Source organism: Mytilus trossulus, chromosome 8 (assembly GCF_036588685.1).
Source record: "Mytilus trossulus isolate FHL-02 chromosome 8, PNRI_Mtr1.1.1.hap1, whole genome shotgun sequence".
NCBI lineage: Eukaryota > Metazoa > Mollusca > Bivalvia > Mytilida > Mytilidae > Mytilus > Mytilus trossulus.
This window is the reverse complement of record NC_086380.1, coordinates 16896005-16912826: the sequence shown is the minus strand read 5'-3', so window position 1 is coordinate 16912826 and position 16822 is coordinate 16896005. Positions and strand designations below refer to the sequence as shown.

Genomic DNA, 16822 nt, shown 5'->3' with positions numbered 1-16822 from the left:
CAAGAATTCAAATGGCCAACGAATTGCAAATTTCCTTAAGGAATCTAAGCGGACTATTGCCAAAACAAAAATTAAATAAGCCACAAAAATTTATACCCACGATTGCAAACTAGAGGCTCTAAAGAGCCTGTGTCGCTCACCTTGGTCTATGTGAATATTAAACAAAGGACGCAGATAAATTCATGACAAAATTTTGTTTTGGTGATGGTGATGTGTTTGTAAATCTTAATTTACTAAACCTTCTTGCTGCTTACAATTATCTCTATCTATAATTAACTTGGCCCAATAGTTTCAGAGGAGAAGATTTTTGAAAAAGATTACTAAGATTTACAAAAAAATTGTTAAAACTTGACTATAAAGGGCAATAACTCCTAAAGGGGTCAACTGACAATTTCGGTCATGTTGACTTATTTGTAGATCTTACTTTGCCAACATTTATTGTTTTTTACAGTTTATCTCTATCTATAAGAATTTTCAAGATAATAACCAAAAACAGCAAAATTTCCTTAAAGTAACCAGTTCACGGGCAGCAACCTTACAACGGGTTTCCGATTCATCTGAAAATTTCAGGGCAGATAGATTTTGTCCTGATAAACAATTTTACCTTCGTGTCAGATTTGATTTAAATGCTTTGGTTTTTGAGTTATAAGCCAAAAACTGAATTTCACCCCTATGTTCTATTTTTAGCCGAGGCGGCCATCTTGGTTGGTTGACCGGGTCACGCCACACATTTTTTAAACTAGATACCCATATGACGATTGCAGCCAAGATTGGTTTAATTTGACCACGTAGTATCAGAGGAGAAGATTTTTGTAAAAGATTACTAAGATTTACGAAAAATTGTTAAAAATTTACTATAAAGGGCAATAACTCCTAAAGGGGTCAACTGACCATTTCGGTCATGTTGACTTATTTGTAAATCTTTGCCCATGTCAGATTTGCTCTAAATGCTTTGGTTTTTGAGTTATAAGCCAAAAACTGCATTTTACCCCTATGTTCTATTTTTAGCCGTGGCGGTCATCTTGGTTGGTTGACCGGGTCACGCCACACATTTTTTAAACTAGATACCCCAATGATGATTGTGGCCAAGTTTGGTTAAATTTGGCCCAGTAGTTTCAGAGGAGAAGATTTTTGTAAAAGTTAACGACGACGGACGACGGACGCCAAGTGATGAGAAAGGCTCACTTGGCCCTTCGGGCCAGGTGAGCTAAAAAAGGGCAAAAGATACCCGAGTGACAGTCAAACTAATAGATCGAAAATAAACTGACAACGTCATGGCTAACAAACAGACAAATAATAGTAAACGAGACGCAGCATAGAAAAATAAAAACTAAGCAACATGAACCCTACCAAAAACTGGGGGTGATGTCAGGTGTTGCGGAAAATCCTGCTATACATGTCGCACCCGTCGTGCTGCCCATGTTATTACAAACCACGTAAATAATCTAACTAGGTAGGACACATTCGAGAAAAGGGAAGGGAATTGTAGTTACAACACAAGGAACTTATCCGATATCATCTGTGAAACATTTATTTGTTAACGGTCAACCAATTGCAACTCGTGATGGCGTCCGTAAAATTTACGAAGGGATGATTTCAACTTCACAATTTGGAACTTTTGGTTTAATACCTCCCGTGTGGGAGGTAACCATCGATCAGTCCAGACATATACCAAATTCATCTGCTAATGGGATATACATTTCCCACTTAATTCAGTATTCAAGAGCTGCTATTCAGGCTTTATAAAAAGTCACTAGTGTCTGAGCAGAAAGTTGATGCACCAGGGCTAGGTCAATGAATGCTTCATCATTTTTCTAAAAATGTTCATTGGAAAAAAACACCGTTAAGTTATTGTGCTATGGACATTTTTGTATTCTTGTCTTTCATATTTGCGTATGTACTTTGTCTATAGAGTGACTATATGCCCTTTTTCTAGCTATCAAATTAATATTCATTATCATAGTAAGATAATAATAATGAAATGTTGACTGCTTCACTCTAATGTCTGACATTTCCCATTCTAATAATTTATTAAAAACCAGGTTTAATCCACCATTTTCTACAGATGAAAATGCCAGTACCATGTCCGGAATATGCAGCTGCTACTCAGCTGTTACTCCGACTTTATCCAAAGTCACTACTGTCTGAGCAGAAAATTGATGACTTAGGGTTAGGTCAACGAATGCTTCACCTTTTTTCTAAAAATGTCCATTGGAAGATACCAAGACCTTGATGAAAAATATTCCGTCTTAACTTTGAAAAATTATACATAATGGTCTTGATACTACATCTTCTTTTTTTATGTTAAATAGACATAAGAAGATGTGATATGAGTGACAATGAGACAACTCTCCACCAAGTCACGATATTGAAAAGTAAACTATTATAGGTCTAAGTATTGTCTTCAACAAAGAACATATTCTAGGTGCTGACGTTTTTTGTCGTTATGATGTTGTTTATTTTGTCTATATACATCCTTAATATTTAATGTGTACTTCTTTTCTTATATACTCGTTTGACAGGACTAACTATCTAAAAATAACGCCGTTAAGTTATTGTGCTATGGAGATTTTTGTATTCTTGTCTTTCATAGTAACGTGTGTACTTTGTCTAAAGCGTGACTGCTGCACTCCAATGTCTGCCATTTCCCATTTTAAGAGTTTATTAAAAACCAGGTATAATATAACTAAGGCTTTTCTACCTCAGGCATAGATTATCCTAGCTGTATTTGGTAAAACATTTAGGAATTTTGGTCCTCGATGCTCTTCAACTTCGTACTTTATTTGGCCTTTTTAACCTTTTTGGATTCGAGCGTCACTGATGGGTCTTTTGTAGACGAAACGCGCGTCTGGCGTATATACAAAATTTAGTCCTGGTATCTATGATGAGTTTATTTAATATTTTCGTGATTTATTTTTTATTCGTTTGATGAGTGTGTGCTTATATTTTTTCCCATTTGTCAAGGGATTTTCCGTTCCGACTTTTCCTTGGAGTTCGGTATTTTTTGTTAATTTACTTTTGATCACTTTTCGTATCACATATATATTCATTTATTAACAATTTGCCTGATACGAAATTAAATGAAATGTCGTCAGTTTTAAAACGAACTGTCTGGCAGAAAAAATAACATGATTTTCATCTTTAATGTAATCGATAGTGGTTATATTGATTTATAACTGCAGCACTAAATAGCGTATATAACTTCCGAATGTTCCAAAGGCTAATCCTGAGGCGTGGGCCATGCAGTCATCTGAAAATACAAACAATGGTATCTGAAGTCGAAACAACGGTGCATTATAAAAATAAGGGGAACATTATTATATGTTTCATCCTAATCTTAAATTAAAGTATAACCTAATCTGACATCCTGCTTTAACAGACATATTTTCTTGGTCTAAATAATATGCCTATCCTTGCAGAAAAAAACCTGAGTATTCTGACACCCTGCTTATCCGACATTTTCTCTGGTAATTTTTTTTTCATTCTGTGGATAGCATGTCGAAATGCACTACTGTATTTTTTATTTGTGTATTTCTCTGTCCTGATTGTTCTTGCATTTATTTGTACTGTATTTCTGTCATATTATGTTGTCATTTCAGTGTTATATTTAACATTGCCATAAAAGCGCGAGGTTTGGCTAGCCATAGACCAGGTTCAACCTACCAATTCTTTTTAATGTCCTGTACCAAGTCAGGAAAATGGCAGTTGCTATCTTATAGTTCGTTTCTGTTTGTGTTGCATTGTCGTTTGTTTCTGTTGTGTCGTTGTTTTCCTCTTATAGTTGATATGTTTCACTCGGTTTTGGGTTGTAACCCGGCTTTGTTTTCTCTCAATCCATTTATGACTTTTGAACATCGGTATACTACTTTTGCCTATATTTATTCATTACTATATATGTTCAACTTCCCTATCGTATTGTAGCAAAAACAGTTTTGATTTAGTTTTCAATTTATTTTTGACAGGCTTTCAATTTAAAAAAAACCCATAATAAATAGAAAACTACAGTCAAGGATTAAATATTGGTAATGGTTACAGAACACTTGTGGGAGATGATTAAATAGTACTATTATGCATAAAGATAGCATACGGAAGACACGAATATTTACCTTTCATTGCCTTTTCTCTCAGAAGTTTCCTCATTGTTTTAGAACCACTGAAAGTATACAGGATTAATATAACATGTATTTAAGCTACTAGTAGGTTCTTCATGTCTTCAATAATTAGCTATTCCTGTTATAAGAAAAGAGACATATTTTCTCTCAAGTATTATGTATATTATCAAATAGATATATTGACATCTTGCAGTATGTGGTACAATTGCATCTTTTATCTTTTGTTTTAATTTAATGGTTGATGCATTATTTTTTGGTCTATTTATTGCTATTGTCAGATAAGTTATGTCTACTTAATCAACTATTCATTACTTCGATGTGATCATAACGTGGTTGTATAATGTTGTATAATGTCCTTATTAAAGACTTACACTCTTCTCCCTATACTACAAATAAAGCTCAGAATGAATTTTCCTGTTCACACATGTTTTGTTCTATTACTAGTATAATATGAAAAAAGCTCCACGTGACTTGTGATAACACCAGCTTGTCATAACATAATTTCAAGATATTTAAACACATTTATTTTCTTCATTATAATATAGTTCCATTTTATTATGACTGTATTGTCTGGCATTGCCAAGAGTGTTTTGTTTACATGAAATATTCAGTTCAAATTTCTAGCTTTTCGCAAAGTGAATACAATGTATAACATAATCGAGAAGTAGGGTTTATTTAGTGTTCAAGTATTTTATTGAACATTGGAAGATATACACATTTCTGCAATTTAACAAGAAATTATGACGTTCTTAAATCCATACCTCAGTTTCTTCAATTCGTCTTCAAACTTATTTTCAATTGATTTGCCCACTTCTCCAGCAAGCTTGTGAGCTTTAGGATTAGTAAGCAGCGAGTTTACTAGTTTTTGGCTGTCGATTTCAAGTAGCTGTGTCCATGATGATTTCATACAACCATCTTTTTTGTCTGGCCATGTCAAGGTCATTTTTATCCAATCAGATCTAAAGAAATCTTCAAATCCCAAGGAACCACACAATACACCTGAATGAAGAGAATCTTTGTGTTTTATTTCTCATTATACTGAAACACCAGTTATCTCATTGGTAGTTTAAATAAACTTTTATACTTCTGTGTAAAAAAAGGTCTGTATTCAGTCTTGATGTGTTTAGGGGATCAAGTTGTGGAAACTTTTCCTATGACAATACAGAAACTCATTAAAGATACCATGATTATAACTTTGAACGCCATATGCTCGTTTCGTCTACCAAAGATTCTGAAGAGTAAAGGTCAATTCCAAGACTTAGTGTTAACTTTATGTTATACATGTAATGGTAGTGATTCCACACAGATTCTTCGATGTTTAATAACATAGGACATATTTTCATCATCTCTGAAACTGCTTTGTTGGTAAATAAAACTTGGAGTGTACTAATATAGATAATCATTTATATATTTTCTGGATTCGAGCGTCACTGATGAGTCTTTTTTAGACGACACGCGCGTCTATCGTAAATACAAAATTACAAAATATACTAGTATATGATGAGTTTATTCTCAAATATTAAGAAACTGAAAGAAGTATTGAAATGATGAGTCTATTTACGTTCTCCAGAATATTATAGATAAAATAACTCTAGATGTATAATGTACTATTTAGTATTATAATTTCAGTTTGTTCAATCTTTTGCTTTTGAAAGCATAGTTATAAAGAATTGCTTCGTACAATCAAGTGTAAAGTTCTTTGAAAATCTATGATAAAGCTTATGGAAGGTTTAGTGATAACTTACTTTGCTCTAGGAACAAATCTCTATGAGATGATTTCACCTTCCCATTGACAACTAAGTTATCAGCTTCTTTGTATATTTTCTGGCAGAATCCCTGCTGTATTTCACGTAATTTATGCCCATTGATGAATTTTTCTACCTGTTCAGTGCAACCTACCTACAAACAAGCAAATGATACATGACAGATTCTTTAAACTCATTCCAAACAAGCAAACACCGTTTATTTGAACGTCTAGCACTGGACGTTTTTTCTTAATTTGCCTAGAATAGTAATAACAAAGATTTTATTTTCCATACTATTACTTAGTTTGACCTGATCGGGCGTTAAGTAACATTTACGTCATAAACACCAATCTATTAAATACAATATTAAAACGTACTCCATAACTTCCTAGCGCACAATACCTACAAAAATGGTTACTGCACTGCTAGAAATACCATCATCAGGTACTCATGGTACTGATACACGCACATTAAAAAAAAGCAATAAAATAAAACAAGAGAAATCACGAAACCCATTAGGTCTAAAGAGAGCAGGCACATTTTTCGGGAAGATTGCAACTTTAGTTTCATAAAAGGGATCAACTTCTCGCTAGAATATATCTGAACTTTGACCTGCATTTCTATATGGTTAATTACTACTTGTTCGATTGATATTTGTATTGCGGTCTGCGGGGGTGTTTGTGATCTAAGAGATTAGAACATCGGTCAACTTCTGTTGTCCGCAATACTTTTTTTTAAAAGATTTCCTTTCAGTAATACTAGTGTAGCAATATCTATTCATCACATTATAATAGTCTACTAAAAAGAACTTTATTATTAACACTCTAAGACTCAGGGTGATTTTGTACGTTAAACGCTCGTCTAATTTTGAGTACCAAATCTGATTCCTTTTACGGATTTGGCTATACTTTTTTGACCTTTTGGATTATAGCTATTCATCATTTATATAAGCTTTGGATTCAAATATTTTGGCCACGAGCATCACTGAAGAGACATGTATTGTCGAAATGCGCATCTGGTGCTAGCAAATTGGTACCGTTATTTTTTTTAGGACAGTTTATAAGCAGATAATACACTAGAAAATTTGAAAATGAAGTGACATTTGAAAAATAATTCCGTGCTATGCATGAGTTAATTTCAAATATTAGCAAATATACATTCAAGATGACATGATAATTATATTATAATATACTTACATGTTCTATCACCATAAAGAATAACAGCTGATGTGTGATAGCATATTTAGATGTACCTTGTGATGTCATCATATTATAACAAGAATTAGTGATGTTACAACGAGTTGTTTTGCTGCAAAATTAAAATGAGCAACGTGTGAAGAAACAGAAAAGCATTGCACGATAAATATGAGCTCGAATTGATAAGGGTTGGAGCAGTTAAATAACTGTTTAACTCGTACATAAACAAAACTATTTTGTCAATGTGTTACCCACAAACTGCAAAATATAATACACAATTTCTTTATGTCTCAAATTATGCTATTGTCTAGTATTGAAATTGTAAACAAAACCTTCTAATGAAACTAGCAGATTTTTCAAAAATATATTAGATCGGTAAATATAACATACCTCCTGTGGATAGAAGTATTTTATTAACTTTGAGGTGAATGAAGGTTTGGTAAGGAAAAGCGTTTAAAATTATGGATAGTCGTAGGCATCACTCATCATAAAATCAATTGCGGTTTAGCAGATTATACAAATTCACATGATGGTAACAGAATCTCAGCCCCATCCAAACACATGTTTAAGCAAGGTTTCATTTTGAGTACAAACACACTATACAGTCATATATATCAGGGTCGGATCCAGGATTTCAGATTAGGGGGGGGGGGCGGGCGCAATGTTTATATTCGCCAAGTCAGTGGAGCGAGGCGAAAAAATTTCTTGAGGTTATATTTTTTTTTAAATATTCTTCTAAAGGGGTGGAATGTAGGTATTTCGAACTATTGTGAGGTACAATCAGCAAGAAATCAAAGTTTCAAGTAGAAACCACCTAAATCCGACCTGACAACAATCTACAATCACTAGTATCATGAACGGACAGATGTATTAAAAACAATATGTTCCTTTTCCGCAAAAAACCTCTCAGTTATGATGGCAAGGTCTCCTACAAACTTGAAAAAATTTCAACAAACTCTTACACCAATAACTTACGCACTACATGTAAGAGATTCATTCTGCATTTCTATGATAGAGTTTATAAAGCTGTAGCCCGAAACAGAAGCTGAAGATCATGCGAACATTTTATTTTGTGTATGTGTTCCTATGCAAACCAATCTACACCCAAGACACCAGCACTTCTAAAATAATCTATATATCAATATCAGGTCATAAATATCTGTCAACCAATCCTTGAAAGACATTGGTGCCGGTAGTTGTGATAAACAGAAAAACAGAAACATGACAAAAATAAGAAGCCTTTGTTTGCAGATCGTCAATGTGTCTTAGCCATTCAACATGGTTTCAATCATGTGAAATGAAACCCGTTCACTTAAAAATTACGTTAACACTACATAACACCATCCTCGACAAACTTGGTTAGGACGATGGAAATGTAAAGAGTTGACAGATAGACGGGCAGATCGACGGAGGCAAAGTGAGACGAGACAGATCACATCAGCTCACATGACCAATACAAGATAAGAAAATTAGATTTTGCAAACGAAAACAACTTTTCGCTGTGATTTGCAATTGTCCTTTCATAATATGTTTTTATTTTTTGGATTTTCGGAGGTCGTGCCAGACTTTATATATACCGTGTTCGCCACAAACCACTAAAATCAGAATGAGATGCTGCGTGATTTACGAAGTTACTTTTATTTTTGTGGGGATCCCGGCCATGCCATGAAATACGGTATACATAATTCGGCACTTCGATTATCAAAGAAATTGATTATAAAAACTGCAAATATAATGTAACAATTTTTTGTACTTAACTGCTAAAACATTTTTTTTTAATTTTTCAGTCAGACACCTTTATTTGAAGTATATAATATTTATAGAACTTGAATAAATCGTAGGTCAGTTGATTAGTAAACACGTTGATTCTGTTACTAAGTTACTTAGTGTAGAAAGTCCCTGGTTAAACTGACTGTTTTTTATACTTTGAATGTTAGGAAGGAATGGTCTCTTCTGATACTCTTTTAAACATATTTTATTTCAAAAAATCATGTACATGGCATACACATATAAATACAGTGATAACATATAGATCATTGATTTAATTGACTAAATTAGTCTAAAAACAATTGTCAATCATTAAGTAGTAAGAGGTTTCTCTGTGTTCAACTTCACGGCTGCTTTAAAAAGCTTAAAGCAGAAACTTTAATACTACTAAAATGAATAATATAAGTGTGTGGTCCTTTACCTTTGTTAACGTATATACTAACTTAAAGATAATACGGAAGACTGTTAAATTGTGAATGTTAGAAATATTAAATTTTAGCTTACAGGCCTGATTTTGGTTCTTCGAAAGTTCCCATAATTCTTGCATAACATGCATCTCCTTCCTCCTCCACATAGCTTGAGTTTGTTCCGGTTCGTATACTGGACAACACAGAAGAGTCAAATTTGGTGGATGTGTATGGCAGAATATATGGCTTTGAAATTGTTTGCTCAAATCTTTTGTAATAATCAGGATCACTTTGCTCTATATATGGTAATGCTTTCTCGCATGTTTCATCTAGTTGCTTTGTTAAAGATTTCAAAAGTTTTAGATAGTCTCCACAATTTTTCTTTTTGGCACATACATTTGCAGCCTCTATCAATTGACCTGTAACACAAAAAAAGACATCAAGAGGACAATTTGAAAGCATTAGTCGACGAAAAGCAGATTAGAGTATGGACAATGGTTAGAGGGATTACAAAAACGATGGTCAATCCTAAAAAAATGTAAAATATTTCACAAGAACTACATGTATTAACCAGGCTCTACCAAAGTATGGAATATTGTGTTACCGTGAAGCTAGATAAATTCACCAGGACATTCCTTGATTTCTTAACAATTTTGGATATTATAAACGGAATCTTTTAAAAAGTTTTTTTCAAACATTATCATGATTATTTCAAAACCGTTGCACTTATATCCATCTGAGACTAACAGTGCAATAGTATCAGTAGTATCAGTGAACAGTACCCGTAATTTCAATATCTATATATTCATAATCTAATGAGGGGGAAAACAGTTAACAGTTTAGATTCGTCTCAGATAACAATTAACAACACCTTTAAAAAGGCCAAAACATGTTAACATTAATAGGTATCGCCCCCATCCCCCTCATCTAAGATATGAAACAAAGCTGAATCTTACAGTCCGATTCTGAATGATTGCAAATTGAGATATTCAAGGCGAAAGTGTCAAAATGAAACATTAAAATGAGATATTGATTTCCACAATCAAAATTTATTTTTGTAACTTAAAACGTTAACAGAAATGCGTGCGCTTATGAAGTTTCATACTATATATTAATCATATTTAATTATACATAAGATCTAGTCAACGTATGTTTCAATGAATGATCCCATTATTTCTATACAAATATAACTACATATAGGATCAGAACATAAAACAGCTCTTCAGTGATTCACTGATACAATACTTTAATTAACAAATATCACTAATCTAGCGACAAGTTATTGAAATATACATGATGCAATACAATATCTTTCTGTGCTGTATTTTTCTCTTATCTTTATCATGTTTATACCTAATACACATTTAAATTAACTCTAATTGGAGAAATTTGTATTGAAACAAGTGCTAAAGATTATAATTAACACATTAGATTTAACAATCACTTTTTAACTCTACTACTTTATGATGAATGTCGCAGAACCATTCAGAAAGGGGTGCTGCTTCATATTTTAGAATTTCATATACCTCGATTGTTCACATAATTTCGTAATATATATGTCGTGTACAAGTTGCGATTTTGTACAGGTTAAAACATGTACAAAAAGTAAAATCACAAAAAAACTGAACTCAGAGAAAAATCAATTAGGAAAGTCCATAATACATGGCAAAATCAAATATCAAAACGCATCAAAAACGAATGGACAAGAACTGTCATATATTCCTGACTTGGTACAGGCAAAAAAATATTGTACATGTTATAAGTTGTATAATGCAAAAATACAAGTTATAACATGTACAAAAGTACCCCGTACATGTTATAACCTGTACAAAATATTGCTTAACAATGGTTTTAACTTGTACAAAATTGAAAACTAAAGACATGTTTCTATTTTTGCAACAGATGTTATATATTGACCTCAATAAAATTTCATAACTTTTTTATTAATCCTTCATGTTAGTGTGTTTTGTCCATTTTTTATACAGTTAATGTCTAGGGGTTGGTATTACGAAGCATTCCTAAGACCTGTCATAAGATATATCTTAGGACATGTCTTATGATCCTCTTATGACTATCTATGGACATATCTGTATTTGATGAATTATAATTGTGACGGTCCACTTTGAAGGCAATAGTAAAATACTTTCATTCTAGTTGACACTAAAAGATATGAGGATAGCAAGGATAGATTTGTCTACAAATAAAATTAGGAATGGAAATGGGGTATGTGTCTAAAAGACAACAATTCGCCCATGGAGCAGACAACATACAAAGGCCACAAATACATGATTGTAAAGTAGAGGATATATATTTAAAACATCAACATAACATTCGCCTCATGCAATGATCTTATAGTTTATAAAAAAAAATGAGTTATAAATTTACATAAGTCATGCTGAAAGCCAAAAATGTTGAAGTTGATCCAAAGATATTGATAATAAAGCGTGGTCCATTGAAAACTATTTCAGATCTCTCTTGCTTTTACAGAGTAAGCATATAAGACATTGTTTTACTCTTTGCGTGTTATAAAACGAGAGGGAGTAGTATTACCCAAAATTATTCGGCATCGTTCATAAATTTTTTGGAAGAATTTAGTAACTAGTATCTTATGTAATTGTCATTGAGGAAATGCAAGCTTTTAGTAAATAGTGTAACACTTATTTAAGCCATGATGGACTGCATTAAAACATACAATTACATGAAAACACATTTTGCCAACATAAGTCATGAAACATATATTTCTGAGACTTTGTGATCATTCTCCTTTACAGAAAAAGAAACACGTTCTGGCCTTTTGATTGTTGTTCGTTATGCACTGGTGAATTTAAATGTATATTTTACCTCATTAAGATTTATCTTAAATTTTGTACAAGTTAAAACCATTTTTAAGCAATATTTTGTACAGGTTATAACATGTACGAGGTACTTTTGTACATTTTATAACTTGCATTTTTGCATTATACAAGTTATAACATGTACACTATTTTTGTACATGTTATAACCTGTACAAAATAGCAACTTGTACACGACATATATACAGATTTATATTAAAAGATTTAATATTGCATCCTTTTTATATACCGACTGACATACATATCTTTGTCCTTAACATTAGTTTGAGAGTTGTTATCGATACATAAGAATTATCTTGACCTTACTTTGTGTGGTTCTGTGGTCAACTTTGTGTTCGTGATGTTTTTTTCTCAAGGACTGTGAATAAAGGATCAATAGTATTCGGTATAAAAAGTAAATTCACAAAAATACTAAACTCCGATCGCGAGGAAAATTCAAAACTAAAAGTCCCTAATCAAATGGCAAAATCAAAAGCTTAAACACATCAAACGAATCGACAACAATTGTCATATTCCTGACTTGGAACAGACATTTTCTTTTGTAGAAAATGGTGTATTAAACCTGGTTTTATAGCTAGCTAAGCCTCTCACTTACTAGGCATAATAGGTAAAAATGTCAAAAATGGGGAACAACAGTCAATATTGTGTTATAATCTTAATCATTACAAAACAGAACTATTGTAATATGTTTATGACCGTCCAAATGTTTCATATTAACCTTGACCTCATGTTCATGGATAATTAATAAATTAATGTTTAAATTGCATTATCCATGCATGCATTCTTAATCTTATTTTAAATACGTTTCATTTATTCGACGTGCTTTGTCAATAAAAAGATACACGAAAAAAAACAGTGAATAGTACTGTTAAGGCCTTTTTCTATATCAATTAATTTTGAGAAGACAGGTTACTTTTAAAACTTTCATTTTTCAATACATATTTAACAGCAGCCAACATGTACATGTATAACAGAGTTTATAATGATGTTTTCAGTCTTGATTTAAAATGTGCTTGTTTATATTAAGATCACACAGTTTTGAAATTCAATATCTAAGTAACTGATATCTGTTAAAATATATCTCGTTTCTGCATTGATGAGCACAGTTTTTGGAAATGTGTTTCAATAAAATCAATAAATTAACATCTGGTTCTCACATAAAACGTTTAGTACTAAAAAAAATGAAAGTTGTTCGGTTAAAATATAACATTATTACACGGGTTAATCAGTTTAATATTTGCTTAAGAACTGATAAAAACGTAAAGCTACATACAAATGTCATGGATAACGTACATCAAATAAACTTTGCATGTCTTTGCGGATTAATTCTGGTTTTTGTAACAAGGCTTACTCTAAAACTGAAACTTTAATTCTGTAATGACATTCATCAGCATTATCTTACAACTAATTATTTTCCTATCTTAATCGTATCTGTGGGCAATTGCTGTTATACCATAGACACAATATGCATTTGAATGATTTATCCAAACTTCTTGAATCACTCTATATTTTCATGTTCATTTTGATATTTGAACTGTAATATAATATTCCATTTACACAAAAACACTCTTTCAATTTGAATAGAAAGCAAGCAAATATACATTGAATCTCAAATTTCAGATAAAATCATCCCTTTTCAATGAAATATCCTGGACGTGGTACATCCAAAAAGCATGATATTATATAAAGGACCAAGATAACCATTAATTATGAGTTTGCATGTTTGTATGTAACGTAAAATACTAAATTTTACTTGAATTTCTAAATTGTCTTCGTACATGTATAACCCTTGGAATGTATACAAAGAGTCATTTGCAATTATAAGACCTTCCATTTATTTCTAATTTATCCTCTTTTGTTTAATACTTGAAACGTAAAATACCAAATGTAACTGGGATTTCTTCCTATTTTCTTTCTTTTATAACCCTTGGAATGCATACATTTACAATGATAAGACCTTCCTTAAATTATAAATTCCTCTTTTGCAGTTGAATTAGTATTTCAAAGGTAAAATACCAAATTTAACTGTGATTTCTTCTTAATTGTCTATTACATATAACATTTATAACCCTTGGAATGTATACATTGGTAATTAATAAAACCTTCCTTTTTTTTATGTTCAACATCTTTTGGATAAAATTGACTTTAAAATATGAATGAAAAAAGGGGTATACGTAACTCATTGACATTGTTTGAATGCACATACGTTCGACTAGATTGGCATAAAATACAATAACTAGGATAAATATTGAAACTACCGTTCCTTTTATTTTAATTTACCATCTTTTGTAATTGACTTTATAATATCAGAATATGAATAAAAATATGGGGTTAACTAACTCATTGACGTTGTATAATAATGAAATACAATTCACTAAGATTTGCTTATTCAAACAATATCTATGATGGAGAGGGCTTACATAGGCTATGTCTGTTGCCCAATCCAATTCAATTTATTTGAATAAAATATTGTTTAAACTTAAACTCAAATATCTATGATAAATATTGACACTCACCCTGTCCGATTCTTAGTCCAAATAATCCGTCTACATTGATACTACTATAATCTGAACTAAAAAATGTCAAAGCCCGGTCTACCGTAGACAATGTCTCCTTCAGTAGGTCTGTGGTTGGTAAAGATACAACAAGCGCGGGTAGACAGATCACCACAAGGAAATAAAACACCGCCATCGGGTTTATTTTCGTTTCGTGAGATTACAACAGGTGAGTGTATCACCTCTCGGATTTCGTTATCTATTGGAACTCTGATAGCATTAGGTTATATAAGTATACCAATGATTAATATAATATTTGGTGATGCCCACTATTTTAACAAACTAATTAGTTATTTTAAAATATTAATCAAAACCGTGTAGTTGATTTTTTTAGTATTTTTAGTTATCTCTCGTGTTCCAAACTGAAAATATTTACGTCGTGAAGATATCAAAGTTTAATTAAACAATCCTACACAAGTATTTGGTTACGTTTACATGGTCTTATAGTTGGACTTTCCGCCTGTTTAGAAAGTCTAATTAGAAAAAACTCACGAAGACATTTTTCTGGTGTATAACGCTAAATACATTTACGAATGGAAAATGTTGAGGAGCCAACAGAAAGACGTAACGTATGGGTATTTAATAGGAATGATCCATCGCACTTATTGGACATGTGTTTGTACGACTCGTAGTTTAATACGAATTTAATTTACAAATGAAATAACACTGACAACCTAATGTCTGGGTTTCATTGAAAATCAAATAAAATAATCCACAACATTTTTCATAATAATTAATTATTTTTTTTCTTTGTTCTCTTTTAGCATTATTCCTGTCATTTAATTAAACTCCTTTAAATCAATAGTAATTAATTATATTCATTTTTATAAAAAATATAATTATACAATAAGTGATATTTCAAATTTATTTGTATAAATTGCAAAATTTTTCAAGACGCGCGTCTGGCGTACTAAATTAGAATCCTGGTAACTTTGATAACTATTTACACCACTGGGTCGATGCCACTGTTGATGGAGGTTTCGTCCCCGAGGGTATCACCAGCATAGTAGTAACCACTTCGGGGTTGACATGAATATCAATAATGTTGGTCATTTTATAAATTTCCTGTTTACAAAAATTTTAAGTTTTCGAAAAACTAAGGATTTTCTTATTTTAGCCGTATTTGTCACTTTTTTTTTGGAAATTTTGATCCGCAATACCCTTCAACTTTGTACGTGTTTGGCTTTATAAATATTTGTATTTGAGCGTCACTGATGAGTCTTATGTAGACAAAACGCGCGTCTGGCGTACTTAATTATAATCCTGCTAACTTTGATAACTAATCATATTACATACAGACACCAGACTTTTCATCTTATTATCCCTAAGTTTAAACGATTAGTAATTTGGAACATACAGCGACAAACAAAAAAGTTCAATCAAAAGAAATACTGAACTCCGAGGAAAATGCAAGGAAAATTCCTAATCAAATGGCAAAATCAAATGATGAATAAAGGCAACAGTAGAATACCGCTGTTCAAAACTCATACATCCATGGACGAAAAACAAAATCGGGGTAAATAACTAAAACCGAGGGAAACGCATTAAATATAAGAGGAGAACAACGACACAACACTAAAATGTAAAACACACAGAAACGGACCAATAATCAGACAAAATCCCACGAGAATAACAAATATAACATCAAAACCAAAACACTAAAACACATCAAACGAATGGATAACAACTGTCGTATTCCGGACTTGGTACATATGATACAGGAATTTTCTTATGTAGAAAATTGTGGATTGAACCTGTTTTAAAGCTAGCTAAACCTCTCACTTGTATGGCAGTATACGTTTCTGGTACATATTTGTTTCTGGGAATTGTGTCTTAATCCTGTAACAACATCATTATCACACATTGAAAAAATAATGAAACGGATTACCAATTATTATTATTACAAAAATAACTTGAAGTATATCTTTTCTTCTTTTGGAATGTTATGCTGTCGATTCGTTTCTTTAGCTACAGGAATTTTTATATTTGAGTATCTAAGAAGTCAAGTATATGATGCCAACCTTTTTTTTATTATTATTTCCATCAGTATTTTTCTTTAAACAATCTAATTTATATATGATAATTTGCAGTTGTTATCCATTCGTTTGATGTGTTTGGACTTTTGATTTTACTTTTGATTTTGGATTTTCCTTTTGAATTTCCCTAGGAGTTCAGTATTTTTGTGTTT

At 31.9% G+C, this 16822-nt stretch overlaps 1 protein-coding gene across 1 annotated transcript; it reads right to left on the bottom strand.

The window, feature by feature from the left end:
* Positions 1-3128: 3128 nt before the first annotated feature.
* LOC134680623 (UPF0764 protein C16orf89 homolog) lies at positions 3129-14852 on the bottom strand. Its single transcript, XM_063539738.1, has 7 exons — positions 14596-14852; positions 9325-9646; positions 7054-7165; positions 5858-6011; positions 4874-5111; positions 4107-4153; positions 3129-3250 (listed from the first exon to the last, which is right to left on the bottom strand). Exons 1-7 carry the CDS (start codon positions 14768-14770, stop codon positions 3171-3173), a joined length of 1128 nt encoding a protein of 375 aa, XP_063395808.1. The 5' UTR covers positions 14771-14852; the 3' UTR covers positions 3129-3170.
* Between the last annotated feature and the right edge of the window lie 1970 nt (positions 14853-16822).

Bases quoted from the DNA above. Each gene is read 5' to 3' on its own strand.
- LOC134680623 (XM_063539738.1), bottom strand. From the start codon at position 14,770: ATGGCGGTGTTTTATTTCCTTGTGGTGATCTGTCTACCCGCGCTTGTT. The intron at 6,012-7,053 runs GTAAGTATATTA...GCTTGTTTGTAG, and splicing joins TCTTTATGGTGATAGAACAT to GTAGGTTGCACTGAACAGGT. The intron at 5,112-5,857 runs GTAAGTTATCAC...CTCTTCATTCAG, and splicing joins AGATTTGTTCCTAGAGCAAA to GTGTATTGTGTGGTTCCTTG.